General features: G+C 42.1%; 1 protein-coding gene across 2 annotated transcripts in view; it reads right to left on the bottom strand.

Moving 5' to 3' along the window:
* The window catches only part of LOC115099352 (kinesin-like protein klp-3), a 122,562-nt gene that overhangs the window by 19,351 nt on the left and 78,094 nt on the right, over positions 1-25,117 (bottom strand). For both annotated transcript variants that reach the window (XM_029616936.1, XM_029616935.1), the window contains exons 9-11: positions 14,025-14,697; positions 7,467-7,609; positions 852-912 (exon numbers count right to left, since the gene is read on the bottom strand). In XM_029616936.1, the coding sequence (XP_029472796.1) occupies positions 852-912; positions 7,467-7,609; positions 14,025-14,697 (877 nt within the window). The remainder of the gene's footprint in view (positions 1-851; positions 913-7,466; positions 7,610-14,024; positions 14,698-25,117) is intronic.

Genomic DNA, 25,117 nt, shown 5'->3' with positions numbered 1-25,117 from the left:
CTGTGTGAGAAAGGGGACTCAAAACTATAGTGTCAATTTGAAACTTTCTCAGGCCATGTAAATGTTAGAATATCTGAAGATATCCATATTTGGTCTAGTACTTTATCTCCGGAAGATATACTCCTAAGCATATGTTCTTGCAAGCTTCCAAATTTTGCAGAATCAAGGCCTATATGGTTCAACCTGTACAGCACCTAGTACAATGACAGAACAATAGCAGTAAAAATATTCAAACGAAAAGAGTTTAAATTGCTGGCATCATATCTAAGGAAATGCTGTCATGGTCTGTAAACAAGAACTTAATCTTTAAAAGATAAATCTAGCTCCCTATATTACTATTCCCACCTATTTACCCATGCTTTGGATTTTATTTTACTTCAGCAAAGATTGAAATGTTTTATGTCCACTGTATGTCAAAATGTAATGGATGGATAAACATACCTTTTTCACTTTTATCGCTTTTGACATAGCATGTTTGCTTGAGGTATGTTTTCTTCTTTTTATTAAATATTTTGCTTTAGGAACTTTGTTAACTTATGATTCTTTTTGTCCTAGCTTTTGACATCATTGCTGCCTTATTTTTTCTTTTGCTAATTGTAAAGCTGATATTTATTTATAATAATGACGCAACAGCAAACAAAGTGACCAGGCCCCCAACAGCAACTCAGTAGAAACTGCTCAACAGGCTGTGACATCATATTATTTCAATATACAAATATCTACTGCAGTTGTACCATGGAGATAAACAGTTTTAATAACCTTGCTCCTTTAAATTGCATCCATATAAAGCTGTAGTCATTTCATAATGATTATATTGTTTTCAGTTATTAGAACAGAGTTCAAAATCTTACCTTTGTTGTATACTTGATTTTTTCTCTCTCTTGACATATACGTAAGAGCTCCCTGATGGATCTATATCATTTGAAAAGAACATATTTAAATGCATCTCTATCAAATTGCCCCACTTACAATTTAACAGATCAGAGCAAGTATTATTCTGTCAGATGGGTTCAAAGTTTCTACAATGAAGCTCGTTTTGGTATTAATCTCCTATTTTGGGTTGACTTCCAGTCTCTAAGGTTGACCCTTTTAATGGGCCTGATGCCGAGCTGGAGTTGTGTAAGCAGTGTTTGACTGTTGGCCTTCTTTCAAGGGTCTAAACCCATCACCCCCAAATTCCACTGCAACCTCAACTAACAGCAGGGCTGCTACCTGTCTTCACTTTCTCAGAACATGTTGTACCCAGTCATGTCATTACTTCATTGTCCATATGGAATTGATTTCTCTAAGAAGTATGAACTAAACTTCCATGTATACAATAGGATTAAACCAGAACCAGATCTGCATCTCTTGAAAAACAAAATAGATCCAGTAATTAACCATAAATCACAGCAAACAGAAGATCTACCCAAACTTCATTCAGTATCATACAATGAAACCAGCAAAAGAAAATCACTGGCAAATACTTCCTTTAAGAAGTCACAAACACAGATTATATACAGTCCCTGCCATTAATTTGGCTCAGCTTTGGTGCACAAGTGTCTTTTAATAAGTTATTCATTGGTTATAAGACCTACAGTACTTTGGTGGGAAGGGGAAAAATAATTGGTTCCAGATGTGTAGCACATCTGCAGCAGCAAAGGAGCCTCTAAATCTCATTGCCCTCAATAAGCCACATCTCCCATGCTGCTCCTTTACAATCCATCAGAAGACAGCAGCCAGAATCACTTTCTTCTCCTACAAATATGTTTCTGCTTCCCTGATGGTTTCCCCCATCTGCTTCCACATTAATTTCAATCTTATTCTCCCTTCTTTCAATGAATTGCATTTTTTTTTCTACATTCAGTCCACATTTCTTGTTGTACCTTTTCCCACATCCTGTGATAAGCACTTCTCTCCTCAGCTCACGCTTGCTTTCTGTCCTTAATATTTGCCATCCCATACTTATGGAAATCTCTCTCTGTCTCTGAACACACCAGACCTTTACTCTCTTCACCTTCAAGTCCTGCTTGAAGATGCACCCAGGGCCAGCTTTTGAGTTGTGTCATCTGTGCAGTCACACAGAGCACTATGCACTAGGAGGTGCCAGCGCTCCCTCCCAGTGCAACTGAGAAGAGCTGCCTCCCCTTCTCCCAGCACAGCTCTCCGGACTGAGTTGCTGCTGTGCCCTAAGGCCAAAGCAGAGCTATTGCGCTGGCTGCCCTTCTCCTGACCCCGCCTCCCAAAGACAGCCTGCACTGCCATTGGCCAAAGACCTGCTACCCTCCCCTTTCTGGTGTGTCTCACGGGGGCGGAAGAACAGCAGCTGCCACCCCCTCTCCCCTGTACTTTGACTGGCACGAGATAAGCTGTTTGCAGGGTGCAGGAGAGAACAAAGCTGGTAGCAGAAGGAGGCCTTCTAACCTCCCCCCTGCCACCAGCTTCTTTCCGTCAACACCGGAGAGGCAAGAAAAGGACAGGTGGATGTACCTGCACTTGTCTCCAGTTGGTAGGAGCATGCGACAGGGAGAAGGGGAAAGCAGAAGGTGATGGATGTGTGCAGGGGGGGCTGGGGGTTGGCAGGTAGGTAAGGGAGACAGGGGATGGAAGAGAGGAGGGTTGAAAGGGAGTAGAGAATGGAAAGTGAGGAAGGAAGGAAGAGCGAGGAGGATTAGGGACTTGAGATAGCAAGAAAGGAGGCAGCTGTTGAGAGAAAGGGCAAGGGAGCCAAGTAACTGAAGATGGTAAAGGGAACAACCTAGTGAGGGGAAGATGGAGGGCTGAGAGGGGGTAATAAAGCAGAGAGTTGGGGAGATATAAAGCTGGGATATGGAGAATTGGAGAAGGGATGAAATATAACTATGAGTGGACAGAGGGGCAGCGAGAGAGAGAAATGAGATGACAGTAAAAGAGCAATGCCAGGGAGAGATGTGGGAGAGGAAGTGAAGAAGACAGGAGAAAGAAGAAATGGAAAATGAACTGGAGAAACTGGAATAAAAGTTAGGAGATCAAGAAGAAGAAAACAGAAAAAGATGAAGACCAATGTGATAAGAAAAATAAAATGTTCAGTCAACAAAGGTAGAAATAAGCATTTTATTTTCCATTTATTGACTAGAATAGGTCAGCTTTGGGAATGTGTGTCTCATGTCTTTTCCACAGTACAGGAGGAAATACATTTCTGTGTCTATTTCTCTGGCATTGCTCAGCATGCAGACTCTGGCTTCTTGGGATTTCTGTTTTAGTTTTTACTTGCACATTTCTATTTCTAATTTGTGGTCACTTTTTCTGTATTTGCTATGGGTCTATATGTGTTCTGTGGTTACAGTAAGCATACATGGAATTATAGATGATAGCAGAATTCTGAAAATAAAATTTATTATGCAAATAACCTATTGCACTAGATACTGTAGAGTAGCCTGCTCAGACCACAAGTTTAGCTATAACTAACTACCCAATAAGATAAGGAATTATCTCAAAGTCAGTGATCTTTCTCTGTGTGTGTCAATAGCCCGAGATCAGAAAAGCCTTATTGATGTCTGCTGGCTTGTCTACTTATTTTCTTCCTTTTCCTTTACTTTCTATATGAGTTGTAGATGCTGTTTGTCACTGATATATATTGTGTGTACAGGAGCTGCATGACCATATTTGGAATAGTGCTTTGCTAGCAGTTAATTCTGTGCTTATGAAGCCTAGAGGCAACAGGTGTCCATTGTGGTCTGCTGATATCCTTGTTGTCAGGGCCAGTGCTTCCATTAGGCAAACTAGGCAGTCACCTAGAGTGGCAGAATTTTAGGGGTGGCAACGTTCCACCAGTTGGGGAGAGCCAATGCTATCAAAAAAGGGAGAGCTGTGCTGAAGCTGCCATCGTTAGGTAAGCTGGGGATGGGGAGTGCATGACCGAAGGTTTGCCTAGGACATCAAATACTCTTGCACTGGCCCTGCTTGTTATTAACAATAACTGAGATAGAAATTGGGAGATCTCAACCTTCTCTGAATTGGTAAGAGTTTATGCTGATGATGAGGGCCTAAAAGTTCATGTTGAGTTGTGGTTAAGACCTTACACCTGAAGCCAGCGAAATATCTCGTTAATGACCTTTTGTCCAAGCCTTTCTGCAACATGCCCTATTTTTTCCTTTGTAATTTCTTCAATTGCACACTAGTTTCAATTTGTAGTCATGCATGCTGTCTGACTTGTGTCCATTTCAGACAGGCCTACTTCCTACTTTCTGTAAAGCTGAAAGTCAAGGTACTTTTTCATTCTGCCTGGCTGGAGTTGTAGTTAGGTGCACTTCCAGTGTTCAGAGGGCACAGAAGCTGGGCACTCAGAACAAAGTTTAATCCTGCTTCTGTGTTTCTTGTTATAGCTGATATATGGCCCACAGAACAGAATTAATTGACATGACCTTGGTCCAACTATAATGACCACTTGACCACTAGCCTACTAAACTGTAATTCTACCCAAGGTCTACCATTAACACTGTATGTGTGACAGAGGTGAGTATTTGCTGGCTGTAGCTTCTGAATATTGCTCTCAAGCAGTCTTGCTTGTTCTGCTTTCCCAGTAGGAGGTATATTGAGATAAATATTCAGCAGACTAGTGAGTAGGAAAGTTATCCAGTTAACTTTACTTGGGTAACTTTACTAGAATATTCAATAGTTGTTATTGAAATAAGTTTGCTGCTGAATATATCTGGTTAAAGCTACCAAGATAAAGATATCCAGATATCTTTTTCTGTTATTTTTCTGACCAGATTTACCTGTCTGAGTCCACATAGTGTTGAATAGTAGTGCTGCCTGGGCAAAATTATACTGTGCTCTGGGAGTTGCCCCCAGCACTGCCTCTTTGTAGCTGGGTACGTTTTGTGCAGGAAGTGGGGGAAATTTCCAAATCTCAGTTTTTGTCAGACAAAGCCTTTGAATATTAACCTCATTGTGTTCTAGTACCTGCTGCCTTTACATAGGTGAGGTTGTTGCTGCTTGAGTCCTGGGAATTAGTGTTATTAACGGTATAGCAGGTTTACTATTTATTAGGATTTATTACCTGCCTTTTTGAATATTCACCCTAAGTGGGCTATAACATGTTAGAATAGCAGCATATACTAATAGGACATTAGCAGCTTAACAATAAGAAGGTGTACAACTAATTAAAATAGCCATATGCAAAGATAGGTCATTAGCAGCTTGATAATATAAATGTGTGCCTAAAGGACTAAACTTTAAAGACACTGCACTATATGTCTCAGAACCTATATAGTCAATGCATTGATTTAAGGTTCTGAGTGGCATTGTGCTGCCTCACAGAATGCCTAGGGGAGTTTGGTGCTCTTACTGAAGTGACACCAAAAATTGAATATTGATCTTATATGGTGAATTGAAGAGGGAGCCTTTTAGTTCAGTTCTGTACCCAGTGTCGGGGGAGTTTCTTTGGGTGCAACATAGGTTTACTGAACTTGAGGTGCAGGGTTTATATTGGGATTATTTCCCATCTTGGATAGACCCCCCCAGATTTCAGTGATCTTGGCAAACCTATCTGAAGGATGCTGGGCAAGGGATGAGGGGACCAAGAATACCTATGGGCAGCAAAAACCTAAATTTGTCACTTGTAGTGGGGAGGGTTAGGAGGAGGATTCGGTAAGGATCAGGGTGGGGGTTTGGGGTAGGAGAAATTCCTGAAGAGGTTGTAGATGGTGGCACCAGTGAAACCAATATTTTTCACAGGGAGTAAATGCCAATTTCATTTTTCGCATAGGGTGCCAATTAATTTAAAGCTGGATCTGGATGCACCTTTTCAGAGGCATTTCCTTAAAACCTTGTATCTACTCTGTGGTCTACCCCATCTCCATATCTTTTGTGAATCTTTTTTCCCCCATTTAAATTTCAGCCTGTTGTGAAAGAAAGTATTTCTTACTATTATACCTGTTTTACAACAAAACATAAAAGCAGGAAAAGACCATATGGCCTATCTAGTCTGCCCATTCACACCAACTGCTCAGTTCTACAATCCCGGCCTCTCCCTCAGAGATCCCCTGTTCTGGTCTCATTCTTTCTTGAATTCAAATAATGTCCTTGTCTCCACCACCTCCACTGGGAGGCTGTTCCATGCATTCATCAACCTTTCAGTAAAGAAGTATTTGCTTAGTTTATTCCTGAGTCTATCCCCTTTCATTACTTGTATTAATCCCTAATTCTATCCATGTATGTGCTTACATCATCAGCACTATTAAAAAGCTAAAATAGCAGAACTTAGAGCAATAAGTCTTTACAAGAATAGTGGGCATGTTTAGTACAATACTGCTGTACTAGGTGTTGATGGCAGTGATGTGAACTGCATGTAGAAGGCATGGATTCAGTTCTTGGGCATGACTTCTGCTCTGAGGATTGGCCGAGGCTGGGGATATTGCAGAGATAGTGTTTACATTCCCTGGGGGAAGAGAGCCCCAGTCATTGTGCAACAGTGACCTCTAGAGGCTTGAGTGGCTGGATTTAGGGCCCATGTTTGCAAGAATCCAGAAAGATCTCTGGTGCATGACCTCAGGCCAAGGATTGTCTCTGTGATGACTGGGCTAGGTAAGTTGAAAGGAGATAGAAATTAGAAGAAAAAATTCCTGGGATAGTGCAAATGAAAGCTCATGGTGCCAGATCCAAACTTCGAATCCAATTGAACTGGAATACCAAAGAAGCAGGAGAAAAATGCTGCGTTGCTCCCAAACATACTACTAATATTGTCCCTTGCTATCAAGATAAATGCAGAGATGTCTCTATTGTGCTGTTGCTGCCATCAGAAAACTTCAGAGAATGGATACATAATAGAGACAGGGAGTACACTAATACTTCATATTTCTTGAGTGATTTTTTTTTTAAAAACTATGGGCCAGATTTTTAAACCTATGCGCGGGCATAGATTTGTTTGCGCAGCCCGGCGCGAACAAATCTATGCCCGATTTTATAACATGCGTGCATATGTTAAAATCCGGGGTCGGCACGCACAAGGGAGTGCACACTTGTGCACCTTGCGCGTGCTGAGCCCTAGGGGAGCCCCGATGGCTTTCCCCGTTCCCTCCGAGGCCGCTCCGAAATCGGAGTGGCCTCGGAGGGAACTTTCCTTCCGCTCCCCCCACCTTCCCCTCCTTTCCCCTATCTAACCCACCCCCCAGCCCTACCTAACCCCTCCCCCCACACCTTTGTTGCATTAATTACGCCTGCCGGCACAGGAACAAACGCACATCCCAGGGCTTGCACACGCCGCCGAGCCTATGCAAATAGGCTTGGTGCACGCAGGGGCAGATTTTCTCAGGTTACGTGGGTAGCCTTTGAAAATCTGCCCCTATGTTTTTTTTTAAGGCAGAACAAGTTTTTTTTGTTACTTCATACCTGTCATATGTTCACAAAGAAAATTGAATAATAATTGACTAACTTGACATTCAGCAAATGTATTCCCAGCTGACAGATAATTTATTCTTAACCATGCTTGTTTTATCACTGCCCACCTTATATTCACTCCAGGTTTGTCCTCTGTGCCCATCATTGTGTATGTCTTTCCAGAGCCTGTCTGACCATAGGCCAAAATACAAATATTGTAGCCATCTACGCAGGATTTGATAATTGGAAGAGTCCCATCAAACACATCTTCCTGCCAAATTACAATGGGGGAGGGGAAATTGTCAGAAGTTCGCTCAAATGGAATTTTCCAGTCATAGGCAGTTTTGAAATTCTTTTCACTCTGTATTAGTGAAAACTTGTAAGCTGTTTCTCCCTCCTTGGCTCTTTCTTTCTCTTGGCAGTCATGCAAGAATATGAAACCCCCCCCCCCCCCCCCAACTAAAATCCTCTTACATTGCTTGTTATTTAGGCAGGTAATTCTCTAGAAATAGAAATTGGATGCACCATCAAGAGAACAATTTTCAAAACTGTATGTGTACGTGCCAACTCCGTGATCTGTGGATTTTGCACCAGTTGTCAAAGGAGAAGTACATGTGTTACTTTCCCTTTGAAAACTGCCCAAGGAAAAACTATCCACAGAAATCTGAGCATGATTTTTCCGTGGATACGTTTTCCAGCAAAATCACCACATTTAGTTTTGAAAATGCAAAACCATGAGTATTTTTGCCTCTCCTAGCCTAAACATGCGCCGAGAATGCCTCCACGAGAATGTAGTTAAAGTTTGGGCCTTGTGGAACAACACATGGGCTTTTACCTACATAAGGGGTGAGCAATTTTAAAATAGAACTTTTACTCGTGTAAGGTGCCATTGATGTGTACATGGATTTTGAAAATTGCCATAAATGTTACACTCTGGAGAGTAAACGTCATTAATTTTAAAAATACTTGCAAAAATGATATATTTAGAATGTTGAGCATGCAGAAGTGAGTTGGAAGTGTGGAGGTATATTGATGCATTCTCAAACTTATTTATTTATTTACAAACCTTTAATTTTCCAACTTTTTCCAAAAATGGCTGACAGGAATAATAACAATAACTTGTAGTAGAAGGCTCATACGTAATCATCACTGAACCAGATGTCCAGTCGTGGTGGATTTCTTTTTCACTCTGTCAAGTAATCTAGGGGAAGGCCTGTTTGAACAGGGAAGGGGTAGTGGTATCTCATTCCAGATTTTAGGTGCAAAGTGGCTAATGTCTAATGTCTTCTGCAGGTCAATTTGACAAAGACAGAGGGGGCAGAAAAAAGGGCCATTTGAGAGGACCAGCGTTCTCCAGTGGGTGTGTAGAAAGTAAGAAGAAAGCTCAGGGACTTATTTATGCACACATTTAAAGATGAAGCAAAGAGTTTTGGATTTTATACTGGTTTTGACTGGGCCTTATGAGGTCCTTTGCTTTGGCCCCTACCAAAATTCTGGCTGCAATATTCTTCAAGAGTTGAAGCATTTCAGCTCTACTAAGAAATGCCATTGAACAGAATTAAGGTAGACAGCTTGTGTGGTAGATTACCACATGAATTATAATAGCTAGATTGTGTTTGTCAAGCTAGTTGCACAATTGCTGAATTTAGAATAAATAAAAAAGAGGTTCTTATCACTTTTGTGATGTGCAATTCCATTGCAAGATTTTGATCATAAGAACATAAGAAATTGCCATGCTGGCTCAGACCAAGGGTCCATCAAGTCCAGCATCCTGTTTCCAACAGAGGCCACCTAGCAAAGATATCCGGGACTCTGTGCTATATGATGGTTGCTATTAAATAATTCAATTTCTTTATAGTTCAACATAAGCAGTAAGAAATCTTTTCATATATCTGCAAATAGGTAGCATTCAACGCTGAAGGACTGAATAAGGACCTTAGTAATCATCTTGATTTGGTTCAAAGGTAATTAGTATATCTATATCTTCTATGCACATTGTGAAAGCATCATATTTGATGATTCACGAGCTAACCCCATGAACTGCCACTCTCACCTCTTGGCTGGGTCCTTGCTGGCTTCAGATGCTGCTGATGTTGTCCTCCAATGTGGTGAAATGCTGCCGGTCTGACCAGCCATGCCTCTGCGGATGCCATCAGGACATGCGACTGGACGTTGCTAGACTTGAGCACCCCACCTCTCTTTAGGCCCCTGTGCATGCCTCTTTTTCCTATTTAAAGGGACCGTGGCAGGAAACTCCTTGCGGCCCTCTATTGATGATGTCAGCTTAAGGCCCTATAAAAGGGCAATGCTACAGCTACAACTTGTCTCGGCAACAGGTCTCCCTACTCCAGCAGTAGTGTGTTTTGCTCCAGCATCCTGTCTCTTGTTCCAGCGTCCTTGTCTTCTGTTCTCCAGTTCTAACCCAGCCATCTCGAAGGATCTCTCTGTCAACAACAGAGGCCCCCACCTAAGACCTGCCAGCCCCGGCACCCAAAGACTTGACCCAAGGGGAACTTAGGCTGGCAAAGCCAAAGCTCCAACTGGGCTTCTGCTTCATCTGAGTCCATCTGCCGATGGTGGGAACCTGTAGGACTCCTCCCTGCAGATTGGGTCAACGCTGCCTCTGCCTAAGGGTCCACAGATGCAACAAAAACTCTGCATAAAAGGACCTGAACATGCCATTAATTTTTATTCTTTCTCACTTTATTATACTGTGGGGCAAATCTTTAAAGGTACGCCCGGGCACAGATTTGTTTGCGCAACCCGGCGCGAACAAATCTACGCCCGATTTTATAACATGCGCGCATGTTATAAAATCCAGGGTCAGTGCACGCGGGGGGTGCACAATTGTGCAATCTGCGCGCACCAAGCTGAGCAGCCTGCCTCCGTTCTCTCCGAGGCCACTCCGAAATTGGAGCGGCCTCAGAGGGAACTTTCCTTCCGCCTCCCACCACCTTCCCCTCCCTTCCCCTATCTAACCCACCCCCCAGCCCTACCTAAATCCCCCTACTAACCTTTATCGAAGAAGTTACGCCTGCCTCCGGGCAGGTGTAACTTGCACGCGCCAGCTCTCCATCTCCCGGCACGGTGGTGGTGCCGGAGGCCTGATTTAATATTTAAATCAAGTGCCATGGTAAAAAGGAGGCGCTGGGGAAATTGTGTGTCTGTCGTGCATCCTTGGCAGTAGGTGCCCAGGAGAGGTGGCTGTCAGCTGGTTAGGAAAATGGGTGCTCAATTTTATGAATGTTCGTTTCCCTAACCTGGACACAGCCAGGGGTTAGAAAAATGGATGCTCATTAATTGAGCGTCCCTTTTTCTAATCTGACCACCGGCACACTTTTTTTTTTTCTTCTCCATTTTCAGTTCCTCCAACTTAATATCGCAATAATATTAAGTCAGAGGAATCGGAAAAAGGAACAGAAAAGCAGTATTTTTTTGGGGCTCCTCAACAATTAAAACCTGCCCTGGGCAGGCGTTTATTTTTACGGGTTAAAATGTGCGCATTGGGTGCACACTTTTTTTTTTAATTGGGGGAAATAGGTAATAGCCCCATCAACATGAATTTACATGTGATGAGCGCTATTACCTACGCGCTCATTTGGACGTGCGTTTTGGACGCGCTAATCACTTTTTTGCATCGGGGGGGTTATGGATGCACTTCCAATCGTGTGTTGAGCACTGTATTGCATCGGCCTGTGAGGGAGAAGGGTCAGAGTTGGGTGTGACCTGTGTGAGGGAGAGAGACCAGGGCCAGGTGTGAATTCTCTCCTAAACACTCACACACATATGTGAATATACCCAGTAGCAGAGGAAGTAGGGGGGCTAACAGCTTTCATCTCTTGTCTCTTGGACCTTGACCATTCTCTCTCATGGCCGCCTCAATTGTGCTAGCCATAAAAATCAAAGCCATATGGCTGCTTTTGTCTCAGGATAAGCAGCTCCAACACACTCTGCTCTGCTTCCTCTGGTACCTGAGGGGCCAGGAATGATCCATGCCAGCACCAGCTCTACTCCTTTTTCTGCAGCAGTACCAGAAGTGATTTCCACTGCTGGCTCTACTTTGTCTCATCGAGTACCAGAAAAAAAAGGAGGCAGAAGGCTATTCTGGTTTCTTTTTGCCAGAAATTAAGCCCTGGGTAACAGATACAAAAGGAGTTTGAATTAGTGCATGTTTGAAACTTCTGAACTGTATTATTAATCATCAAGGCCAGGGTTGAAGCTTTGACTGACATCGCTGCTCATACGTTTTAAACTTGTGCTAATCCAATCTCTTTTGTACTTTTTCTTTGCAATGTCTGCTTCAGTATTACCTCTCCCTCCTCCTGTTGCCTGTAGAACAGAAAGGAAGGGACTGGTTTAGGGAGCAGAGTGGCTGTTCTCTGCTTTGTCTGCTACAGGATAACCTCCTCTTCTCCTCTTCCATGTAGGCTACCTGAAGGGGAGGGGCTGGAGCAGAACACCCCTGCTCCTCTGCCTCTTAAGTCTGAAAAGAAGCGGTGGAACTGTATTCCAGGGCATTTCCCCAGAAATTAAGCCCTATTTTATACTATATTGTATTTGTTTTATTGTCTCTATTTATTATGAATGTTATTTGTGATCCGCTGTGAACTAAATATTAGGATTGCGGGGAGTATAAATTTGTGTAAATAATGAATAAATAAAGGAAAAGAAAGCCAGTAGCTTTGAAAAGTGACCCTCTGTGAACGGGTCATGTCTGTCATGAATCCCCATGATAGATGTGATAGACATGGGGCTGAACACGATGCTTGGAGGTGTCCCCCCCTGCATAACTATGACCCTCCCTAGAGGAAGTTGTTCCTAGTTTGACCTCATGGAAAAGCACTTCAGATCTAGTAAGTCCAGGACATCAGTACTGGCATCAGAAGCATCAATACTGAGGGATCCAGGAGCTGCCCTGACTGCACTGACATCAAGGGGGCATCGAACCGCCTCAACATGAAGCACCAGCAGGAACATGGAGACAGGCTATTGTCTAGCTTCTCCTACCCAAAGGATTTTGCCGCTTCAGCACCAGCATCACAGTGCTCTGATGACGCGCATCGGATGAAGGCCAAGAAGCATTGCATCTTTCTCCTTCAATGAGCAATGCTGGGAACAGGGACAATTTGGCTGCAGCCTTGAATTCCCCAAACATTCCTGCGGGGTGGAGAGTTCATCCTCCATATATTCCCTGGAATTGCAACAGTCTCTGAGGGTCCCAGGTGTCAGCCTCCAATACATCTCTGGTGTCCCAGGAAGACATGGCCTCTCCTACTTCCTAGGCTGTGTTTATATCAGCTAGTTTTGAGGAGGCTCTGGATTGTAAGATGCATAGCATCAACTGTGTCGGTGTTGTAAACTTGGCACATAGTGAAAGGACCCCTTTGCCAGTTCCTAGAGGGGAACTGACATTTGGAACCATCACACAAGTGTTAATTTTCAACCCATCAGGGAAGGAAGTTTTTCTGAGGCACAGACATTCATTGGGGTCTAGGTCCCAACAGTGGAAGAGTTCCCTCTCTTTGGCTCTAGTTCATAAGAAGGCATGCCCTTGGCAAAAGGGCAAAGAAGTTACAGATGAGGTATGGGTAAATGCAGAATAATGAATTTTGGGGCATAAAACAGGTAGGTGCAACATACTTTTGAGGCGGAAATTTTCAAATTATCTGCTTTGTTCCAAAGTTTGGGGGCATATTTTACCCATGGACTTTAAAAATGGTTGTGGGTGCACAGTAGCCACAACGTTTTTCACTTGCTTATTGTGGGGATAGAATTTTAAAATGAAATGACAATCCACGCATGCTATTTTATGATCCCACCTAAAATACACCCACAGGAATCCCTCCCCAAATGCAGCTAAAAGTACTTGCACTGTAGAACCTGAGGCTTGCTTTAGCAGGGATGAGGAAAGGCAAGTTTCAGACAGCCTATTTATGCTCGTAAAAGAATTTGAAAATTGTTCTCCCAATCGGGAAATATTTGCTAACACTAACTGAGAGAAAAGACCTCTATAGTAAATCGGAATTGATTCTGCTGTTTGTAGCAAATTGAAATGTAAAGTGGGTTAAAAAGATAATTATGTCCTAGAGTTGTTTTGTGGTAGATATAAAGGGAAAAATAATTATATCCCAAGATAAGTTGACTGTAATTCTTGAGATCTGATTGAATATGAGAATCTTCCTGTAACAAAGCCAGTACAGGTCAGTCCATCTTATACATGGTGTACTCTTGATGATCATTAGAGTAGTGATTTCTGTAATTCATGTGTGGCAAAGTTCTGTGCTGTTTATAACACCTCTACTCATGAATGAACAATGGAGACAAAATTGGCAAATAATGAGCAAACATTAGGCGTTTTGTTTATGCTACATCTGAATATCTTATTTGGGGGGAAACAAGATATTCAATTAATTCTTAAAGTTGCTCTTTTCAGGTGTTTTGGTTTCACTATGTCCATGTACGTCTTCGTGAAGCCATCAACCACTCTGGCAGCAGCTGACTTGGTGACATCATTCTCATCTGATTGGCTAGAGATAATATGCTGCATCCTTGCACACAAAGTTCAAAACACAAAGCACATGCATGTAAATTCTCCTGGAAGCTTAACCAATGGTTGCATAAATAAAGCCTTTTATATAATCTTTCTGGCAGAAAATGAAATAACCACTTCAGTTGGGAATGCTTACCTGAGTACAATGAGGAGCAAACACTCGATCAAACTGAAATTTCTTCTTTCCATTTTGATTAACTATAATCTGGTCATCCGAGGGAAATTCAACTAGCATGAGGCTATGGGAGTCTGGGCAGCAACGACAAAAGACTCGGATGTTTCCCCGGAGCTCTTGGAGCTGGTTATAGAGCAGTTTCCTCTCCAGAGCTTCTCTTTTGTAAAGAGTGCGCAGTTCTTCCATTTCTTTAGTTGACCCCAGTTCAAAATCTTTTAATTCCAATATGACGCTTCCTAGCTTACTGATGTACCGTCCAAACTCTGAGAGATTGAGGCTGACTGTGGCTTTGAGCTGTTGGTTGGAAATGTTCAGATCTCGGGCTGCCCTGGAGAGTCGCCAGAGTTTCTGTGGTTCGAATGGCTGTTTTGGACGTATAGGCATGGGAGCAGGGGCAGGGGGCAATGGTGGCGGCGGTGGCGTGTCCTGCAGGGCCTTTATCCTCTCCAGGGCGCTTTCTCGTTCAGCTTCTATTTCTGCCACTCTTGCATGCAAAAACTGAGTCATATGAGTCAGGCGATGGTTTTCCTCCTGCAAGCATCTGCATCTCACGTGGAGGTTTTCCATTTCTCTCTCTCTTTCTTGTAGTTTATGGTTTAAGCTTTCGATCTTCGAATCCTTTTCAAAGAGATCACTTTGAATAGTACCAAAAACAAAATTATTAATGAATCCAGATTATGTAAGTAAGAAGGTAATTATTATTCCCTAGCCTGTAATAAAAACTCTTTAATGATTTGTTATTAACAGGCATAAGCAACCTCCAATCCTAGTGGACACTAATCCACTTGGGTTTTCAGGCTGTCTGAATATGTATGAAATATTTGGATGCACGATACTTCCCATTTTATGTTAATCTGTCTCATGCATATTAATTAGGGATATCTGACAACTCAAGCAGACTGATATCTACAGGGACTGGGGGGCTGCCTACCCCTGATAATTAATTTATGGTAATTTGCACATTCACAGGTCACTCAAGATAGTTTGTCTCCCATATTATGACTTAAGGTCCTAATATATAAAAATCATCTCCAGTAGCTACCTGGCATGCCTAAGAATATTAATGAATAGTCCATTTAACTGGTTTAGAGGACACTTAAACTACTTAAAATAATTAATTATTTTCTCATCAGCGGTCTTTAAGGATTCAATATTCAAACAAAGCTATTTAAGTAAGGTAGCTGGATAAGCTAGCTAGCTTACAAGGGATAGTAAATTACTTGTTAGCCAGATAAGTTATTCAGCAAACTTTAGAACTGCTATTGACTAAGTCTAAAGTTAGCCGGATCGCTCTCATTGAAATAGCTGATTACATTGCCAAGCATTCTAGCCCTGATGCAGCATAAAAGTGAAATGCTGGCCAGCATTCGCTTTTTTCAACTGGCTCGCCATACTTCGGGCAGTCCTGCACTTGTTCAGCTTGGCTTTGGAAGTGGGGACTCTTAATGATTGTATACTGATAAGTGCATGATTTGCATTCACACACCTTGCCAGAAGTATAAAGATCTCTCTTTTTTTTTTTTTTTTTTTAATTTAATGGTCATTTTAAAAAATCTTTTGGGTTAATTCTCATTGGCCTATTCCATTTTGGGCAGTTTTATCCATGCATATTTGGCTTTTTGAAGCAGGGACATTGTGAACCATTTACATGCATTGTTATACATAAAAAAAACATACAGTTGTGCTCATTCATAGCTTGGCTTTTGAAGCATGGATATCAAGCATATGACTTCCTTTTTAAGAAAATATAAAAAATACACAATTATTTGAATTTTTTTTAAAGAATTTCACATTGAGTGTAATATGGAAAAGGAATAGATCATCAATAAATAAAAACCATAGGAGGTGGACATTCTTGGTAGATGATTGTACAAGCTGGTATGCTATGAGTCAGTATTCTCATGCACACTCAGTATCTGAGGTCTTTTCCTCCTTGGACATATTATAATGCCTTATCTGCAAATACATGAAAAAATCTTTCTTATCAAACTAGTATTGTTCAAGGTAGGAGTCACCAGACACCATAACTGAGGAATTTGGGAGCATCAAATCAACTAAGGTATGAATACCCTTCTGCTTTGGTTTTACATAGCATGGGTAAAGTAAGACTACCGGGAATGAAGGATTCCCAAGAATCAGTAAATAGGAAGACACATTCATCATCACTACAGCAGTCTGCCTTAAAAATTTCTATACTGCTCTAGCAGCTACAACTAAAACATGTCTATCAGCATTATATGGTAAATGAGCTTTACTTGCATGTAATATATATTTTAAATCTAAAGAGTGCATCCTTCTCTCTCAACCTCCATAACAATTAGTACCAGTCAGCCAATCCACCAATGGGCCAAGTAAAACAGTTATATTGTAAAGTTTAAAATTAGGAAAATTTAACTCACCTCCAGAATTGGAAGCATTAATCATCGCAAACACACCCTAGGTTTTTTGCTCTGTCATAAAAATCTAGAGCACATTCTGATCAGCGCAGAAATATCTATAGATCCAGCACAATGGGTAACATTATGAAGACATACAGCAATTTGGGAAATATAACCATCCTGATGAAAGCCATGCTGCCTTGGAAAGATAAGCTTTCCTTCTTTTGATTAATATCCTTTAGTTAGGAATGTGCATTTGTTTAAAACAAATGGGTAAAAAGAAATGAATTGAGTCCAATTAGTTTCTTTCAGGGGTACCTGAAACAAATTGAGAGGGGCCCCTGAATTAAACAAATCCTATTCGCTTTGAATTGAATGATTTCTATAAACCATTAAAATCAATGGCTTCATAGAAATCAACAGGAGAGCAATAGGTATACAGTTAGGAATTGATACAGAATAGCCAGTCATGGGTAGAATGGTCGTGTTGTCAAGAAGACCACAGCGACGACATATCACAGTATTTTTCCAATCCAACAAACGCTGATCTTGAAGACTGCGATTTGTTCATTTTGCTGTGCATTCATTTTGAAGGCAAAAGGACACTGTTTGAGCACTCTCTGATTTCCCCTAGAAAACGTTTCCCAAACAACTTTTTGGATGCTGCCCATTTTAGACTATCACTGTGCAAGTCACAAAGTAGAGAAAATCATCGAGGCAGGCACTATGTCAGAAGCTGTGTATCAGATTTGTGGTGTTGTTCTTTTCTTTCTTTTTGGAGGCTGGAGGCAGACTGAAAAGTTGCTTGCAGAACTGCTACTGATTTTGTTTCTGCCTGGGCAATGGGCAGTGGGCAGAAGGTGAGCACTTAGAACAGGGCAGAGATTGAAGCATACCAGGCTGTATTGTGAAGCTTGTTGCTAAGCTAATCAGTTTGAGAACTAGTGCAAACAGTGTGATACTGAGTGCAGCACCATGTTCACCGTGCACACACATTAGCATGGCACAGTCAGCAGGCATTATGGTACCATTGAGAAATATTAAATTTTATTATCCAAACTCCCAGTGATAGAATCAGTCATGTCAGGGATAGGTAAAGACAGAGCAGGTAAAGGAAATGTTTCCAAAATTGGCCAGACTGGCAGTGCCAGCAACAACCAAAGAAATAGTCCTGCATCTTAGTTGAAGTGCCTGCACAATCTCTTAAGACTTTCCACCCTGTATGATGGTTGATTACACTGTGGTGGTGTGTACAAAAAAGCCTCAATTCAGAGGAAGAAATACTGGCACAAGACAAAAGATGCTCAAGAGAAACCATTTACTGTTCTGAATGTCATAAGAGATTAAAGTAGTAAGCGAGAAATATGCAAAACCACAAAATCAGGAAATGCACCAGCCAGGCCAGAGTTCAGCTACATAAAAAGAGACATTCTTTCTATACAAATCAATCCTGACAACTTATATAAAATCCCCCCCCCCCCCCCCATCATTGTGAAACTATTTCCATGAAGTATATGTGATATAATTTTCATTTGGAAAGCCCATTTCACAAGAAAATCTAAATTCCATTCTGCAGCTTGTGGGTTTTTATGCCACTCAACCTTGCTTCCGTTATCAGATCTTGAACCTTGCAGTTGTCTTTGCCAATATGCCTTATATCATACCCCAGACCTTATACCTGGAGATGTTCTTGCCAGTGGGGGTGGGGGGGGGGCTGCTTTTCATCTCTCATATTGTCTTGAAGCCAATGTTTGTACTGCTTGTCCCTTTTATCAATGCCTACTTTGGGGGGGTTCCTGCCATGTTTTTAGCTTCATTCCCCTTTCATAGTGCCTTAGGATTATAGATGTCACTTTTGGTGCCAATTTGCCACTTATGATGCCATCAAGGGTTCATATCACTTTTGCTGGTGCCCTCTTATGGAGCCTTGAGGTGTTCTTCCCACTTTTTCTACTTTTTTGCTCCTCCCTAAAGTGAATTGGAGAAATTCTGCCAATGCTGGTACCCCATTTGCTTCTTTACAGAGTCTTAGGCTATTCATTCCACTTTTGGTACCACTATCCAGTGTCCATAGTATTTCTAGGTTCCCTCAGAGTTCTTTCCTCCTTCTGTTGATTTCTTCCCACAAGTTTTTAGACAATTCATTAGAAAACCCCCAATTCTAAATCCCAATACAGGCTGCAATCCTTCCTTCATTAACTTTAATGACAAAGGAAAATGAATTAAAAATGAAAAAAAAAAAATATTTTTTTTCATTTTGAAACTAAAGACATGACTTTGGGTCCCCACAAAATGAATTTGAAAACAAAAAATTCCTTGTCATGCATATTCCTACCTTCAGTAAAGGAGGAATACTAAAGGCATATAGATTAGAAAATTTCTGAGGGATCCATACATCTAGATATTTAAGTCTATCTATTGCCCACTGAAATGAAAAGGAAGGCCAAGCTGCCATCAGCTCTCCATATATATCTAAGCCTTCCAACTTTTCCAGGTGAACTTGAAACCTAAAAAAACGCCATAATTTAAAAAATGTTCAAAGCAAGCAACAAAGATTGCCTAGCATTGGACAGTAGTAATAAGATATCATCAGTAAACAATAAGGGCCGGATTTTATAAATGTGTGCGAACGCATACTTTTGTTCGCGCACCAGGCGAACCAGGAAGCAATGGAGACACAGGGTCCGAAGAAGCTGAGTTCAAGACAGAGCTGGATCCAGAAGTCCAGATAGGCTGAAGCATGCTAGAGGTCAGGAACACGTTAAGTCCGGGCTTGTAAATAGGCAAGAGCCTACGAAAGGCCAAGTCCAAGTAGTCAGCTGGAGGCAAAGTCAGGATCAAGCTGGAGTCAGGGCAGGCGGCTGGAGACAAGGTCAGGTGCAGGCAAGGTTCAGAGCCAGAGAATCTGTCTAAGGCGTGGTCAGGAACAAGCAATGGTCAAAGCCAGGAATCCGTCCAAAGCATGGTCAGGAACAAGCGAGGGTCAAAGCCAGGAATCTGTCCAAAGGTAATCAGGAACAAACAAAGGTCAGGAACAGGAAACTGGAACTGAAGCTCGGGAACTAGAAAAGGAACGCAGGACTGGAACAGATCAGGTACAGGAGCAGGAACACATTTGATTTACATATAATGTAAGAAGATCGGTATATAAAAACCATCAATAAATAAATAAGTAGCAACTAAGCACATGACTGAAAGCGTGGAGACCTGTTGCAAAGGCAAAGACCGGATGCCGGAGCCTGCCTTAAATAGCAAGGCCCGGAGATGACGTCATCCGGGGCTGTGGGAAGGTTTCCCGCTGTGGCCCCTTTAAAGTTGGGGAAGGCGCGCGCATGTGCGCCTAAGGCAGAGAGACTGAAGCTACGTGATGGCGGCATCTCCCCTCGGCACACGTGGGGAGACCCGACTGGAACCAGAGGAGGCCGCAGAGCTGCCAGAGGAACCTGGGAGTATGGCAGGAGCGCGAGCGTGTAGGCAACTGCCTACCGCTGCCAAAGAGGAAGGGCCAGGTCCAGGACCCAGGTATCAGGGGTGAGTAGGGCCAGTCGTGGGCCTGCCACAACCGGGATAAGTAACATGTAAATTTTTTGCTTTGAGGTAGATAAATATCTCTGAGCCCTGCTATGAAACAGGTTATTTAAAACACTTTGAGTAGCTATAAGTTCTTCCCGTATAGCAGGCAGATTAGTATGAGGTAGAGTTTGCTTCAAAGATGACACCATCTTTGCTTCTAAAATAAGGACATCTTTTTCCCATTTTCCCCCACTATATAACTGATAATATCTTCCCTAAGTATGGCTTTAGCTTTTCCCCAAAAAAGGATGAGTTGATTTACAAATCGCATATTATGCTGTACATACTGGTCCCATTTTGTCTGTAAAAATCCCTTAAATTCCACATCATCATGCATCCATAAAGGCATGCACCATAATTTATCACCTTCTATTATAAACATCAGAAGCTAAAGGGCAACACACTGGCACATGGTCAGATGTAATGAGGGGTACTATTTATTCTCACCCATCTTATGAAAAAGCACTACAGAAATGAGAACATAGTCTATCCAGGATTTAGTCCCATGCACTCTTGAAAGGTGTGTAAAATCTCTATCTATGGAATTTAGAAGCCACCACATATCTACAAGGTCCAGCTAGGTACATACAATAGTTTTTGGGTAATTGCCAGGTTCTTATGGCCTGGATTGGCCACTGTTGGAAACAGGAAGCTGGGCTTGATGGACCCTTGGTCTGACCCAGTATGGCATTTTCTTATGTTCTTATGTTCTCTTATGTTCTTATTTCTTCATTCCCATGAGTTTCCTCATCAGGTTACCTTGAACATCTAAGCTAGGGTTTATCACACATTTAAAATCACTGCCCAAAATGTATGGAATCCCTTGAAAGAGAGAGAGAGAGATCTGTGATGTGCTTAACTATACAAAAGTGAGAATAATCATTTAGCACATATATTGAGGCCAATACCACAGGCTTAGCATAGATTTTCCCACCACTGTCACGCATCTGCCATCAGCATCAGTAATAACACTCTCCATTTGAAAATACTTGTTTTTATGTACCAAAATGGCTACTTCATGGCGTATAGAGTTACCAGAAGAATAGAACACTTGTGATACTCACTGTGGTCTTAACTTCTGATGCTCAGCATTGATGAGATGTATCTCCTGGAGAAATACTATATTTACTTTTATTTGTTTAGGTTGCTTAATACTTTATGCCTTTTGAAGGGCTAATTTAGACCTATCACATTCCAAGTAATATGTTACGAATCCCAGCCGCGGGACTCCACGGCCGGGCTCTCACCTTCCTTGCTGCCGGCTCCTGCCGAGTCACGGCGTTCTCCAGCCTTCCCCAGGCCATGGCTGGGCCTCTCAGCGGTGGCTTCTCCACGAGGGAGACGCCGCCAAGCTCCTCCGACAAACCCCCGCCCCTTAGGTGCGCACTCGCGCAAGGGCTTGGGATTTAAAGGGGCCGTGGCGGGAAACCTTGGCCCGGCCCCTAGGATGATGTCAAATGCCACTTGGGATTTAAACCCAGCAGCTGCTCCTATGCTTTGCCTTGCAACGAGGTTCACTCTTTGAGTTACTAGTTGCTGATCCTGCGTTCCTGTTCCTGATCCAGTTCCTGCCTGTTCCGGCCTTCGTGTTCCTGTTCCTGCTAGCCCAGTCTCTGTGTTCCTGCTCCGCTCCTGTTCTCCTGCTCCAGTTCCTGATTCCTCTTCGGCTTGTCTTCCTGGTTCCTGACTTCGGCTTCGCTCCTGGTATTTCTGTCTGCTGCCTGCCCTGATCCTTGGTTTGTCTTCAGTCTCCACTAGTCTTCTGCCTGTCCTGACTCCTGGTCCGCTACCTTGACTTGCATCGCTGCTGCCTGCCTCAATCTCTGGATTTCCTTGACTCCGCTTCACCTCCATCTGCCTCCACTTGGACTGTGTTCTGACTATTCTTCACCAGAAGATTCTGTTGGTCTCCTGCCCCTGATCCACCTCCCGGCTTCGGGTTCCGCTGCAGGCCTCCCTTCAGTGGTTTCCGTTCATCTCCAAGCCGGCTCAATGGTCCACTTCACATCATAATATAATTAATATGATTTAGATGGCTCATAGAACTTTAGCCAACGATTCAAATGTTGCAACCATATTGTAATAAGGAGTGACCAATTCCCAGCTCCATAATGACTACCCACAAATACCAAACTATCCAAAGGGAGTTTTCCTTTTACACCATACCACATTCTCTCATTCCTTGCATAAACCCCCCCCCCCCCAAACACACACACAAGCCCACTCCCACCCCCTTTCTACCCACTGTCCCATCCATCAACCTTTCCTAACTTAAACAGTTAACTATCCTACAAGCAACGCAAACCCTGATAAGACCATTACTCTTTCATATCTAGATCAGGAGTAGAGGCCTGCCATTCAGATATTAGGGTGCCACCCACATTCCATAGCCAGTCAATCAGATCATTTTAGCAGTTTGATCCCTTAACTATAAATGTGTCAGAAATGCCCTGCAGTATCTCTAGCAAATACGTTTGTAACTGAAACAAAAAAAAAAGAATAAGAAGTAAAATACTGTCCAAAGGCAAAAAAGACAAAAGGAATAACTCCATTTTATTCAAAACCAGAACTGGAAACACAGAAAATTCCTCTATTTTGTGGCTGCACAGAAAACATCAATGGTCAATGGAGGAAGAATTAAAATCTGCCATGGCATCTCCTGCTTTATCAAGTATTAGAAGTTGCCCATTGTGCCACACTTTTAGTCTTACTGGATATTATAGACTGAACTTGATTTTCTGGGCAATCAGGTCTGTACGGACAGAAAAGAATTCTTGATGTATCAAAAGATACTTTGAATGAAAAAGTAATATTTTCCTTTCTTCAAACATCAAGTCTTTTTTCCTATAGGCTTGGAACATGGGGGCTTTATAAGCATAATTGAGCAGCCACACAATAAGAACTCTGGGTCTGTTTCCATCTTGTGCTTTCACCCCTAACCAATGGATACTCTCAAACAGCATACTGCTCAGCATATCGGTCAAGCCCAACTGCATAGATAATCAAGATTACAGGACCCATATCAAATCTCCATCAGGGATCAATTCAGGCAGTCCAACCAGGCACAAATTATTACGTCTGGATTGATTGTCTAGGACCTCTAGTTTGTTTTTAATGTCCATATTACACTTTATTTATTTAGGAGCACTTATTGATTGCCTTACAAATTAGGTAAATCTCTCAAAGTGATATACAATGAACAGAAACATTGGACATCAAACATCAAACCTGAACTATTGAATCAAAATAAGAGTTTGAACCAGAACATACACATAATACAGTTAAAGCGGTTGAAAAGTAATGGCCAGACAATGGCGACTGTGATGGATTGGGAAGACACCTAAATTCTGAAGCCTTTTAAATATATTTTCTGATGATAACTGATATTACATCCACTGGGATAGGCTGCCACAAGGGAATAGGCCACTACAGGTATTACAAAACATAGCTGCAAGAATTCTAACTGGTGAAAGTAATAGAGACCATATCACCGATACCCTAATTGAACTACACTGGCTACCCATTGAGCAAAGAATACAATACAAGACTCTATGTACCATACATAAATTAATACATGACTAAAAGGCAGAATGGCTGAACATGGCCATTTGCGTACACGTCCCTAACAGAAACCTGAGATCAGCAAACAAAGCGCTGCTAACTATTCCCTCAGTAAAAACTGCTAGACTAACTCAAGTAAGGGATAGGGCCCTATCCCTAGCTGGACCTATAATATGGAACACCATACCTTTAGAAATCAGATTGCAAAGAGACATCAAAACTTTCAGAAAAAGTCTAAAAACATGGCTATTTAAGCAGGCATACCACAAAGAGAATGGAGAATAGAGTCCAGGGAAATATAGGATGCGGCCAGTAGAACTCCCACACACACACCATCTTACTCAAATTGTGTGTATTTTATTTTTATTTCAACAACATAGGACTAGATTTAAGTATTAGTTTATCTTATAGCTGATATAGATAGAATTGGACATGATTTATCTCACCCACCAATTAATATTTAATATAAAACTGTTACAGTATTTTGATGGCACCTGTTTAGTTGATATAATTTAAGACATTTAAGCAACATGATGTTATGTGCCTTATTGTGAACCGTTGTGACGGCATCTAGCTTAACGACGGTATAGAAAAGATTTTAAATAAATAATAAATAAATAGTTCAAGTGGCAACAGACCAATCATGGGGCAAGATGCCATCCCAGTGATTGGAGTTGCTGATAGTGAAATTGAAGAGGCTCATTTCATATGAGGAGGGTCATAGCTAGTAAGATTGGTTAATCTATGATAGGACTGGGGAAGGACTAGATGGCAATTCAAGGTTAGAGCTGGTTGATTGCTGTTATTGTGGGTCAGACTGAAGATAGGTCTGGTTGAACAATCATGTCTTAGCTGTCTTCTGGAAGGTGAGGTATTGTGATTCAAGCAAATGTGCTGTGAAATCTCATGCCAGACTCTGGGAGTGTAGCAGCTAAAGGATCTCTGTCTTGTGCAGAATAGTTTTGCAGCAGCCAAGGGAGGGGAGACAAAAAGGGCCATTTGTGTTCTCTAGAAGGGGTGTAGGATGTCAGGAGCTATGAGAGGTATTCTGGGGGCTAATCTGTTCACACATTTGAAGGTGAGGTAGAGAATCTTGAATTTTATCCTGGCTTCCATGGGGAGCCAGTGTAGATCATGTAGAATGGGCCTTATATGGTCTGAAGAATTGGTGCCTACAAAGAGTCTGGCAGCTGTGTTTTGCACGAGTTACAAATGTTGAATGTTTGTCTTGGAGATACCATTAAGTAGAGTTTTGAAATAATTTAGTCAGCTGATGATTAGAGCATGGATGATTGAAGTATTGGCTTAGTTGTCTAATTCAATGGAGATGCATGAAGGAGACTCTCACTATATTGGTAATGTGGGACATCATCGATGTAGACGTGTCAAGTTGGACTCCCAGGCCTGACTAATTCTTTTGGTTGGAGGGGGGTGTTTGTTAATGATGGTAAAGAGCGTAGGGCATGACCCCCATTGGCTCAGTCAAAGGAGTTCCGATTGGGAGGGGCAGATGTCTGTTTATGAGAGACAATTGTTGAGATT

The sequence above is a fragment of the Rhinatrema bivittatum genome, chromosome 9 (assembly GCF_901001135.1).
Source record: "Rhinatrema bivittatum chromosome 9, aRhiBiv1.1, whole genome shotgun sequence".
In the NCBI taxonomy this organism is placed as follows: domain Eukaryota; kingdom Metazoa; phylum Chordata; class Amphibia; order Gymnophiona; family Rhinatrematidae; genus Rhinatrema; species Rhinatrema bivittatum.
The sequence above is the reverse complement of the archived record's forward strand: the minus strand, read 5'-3'. Positions and strand labels throughout refer to the sequence as shown.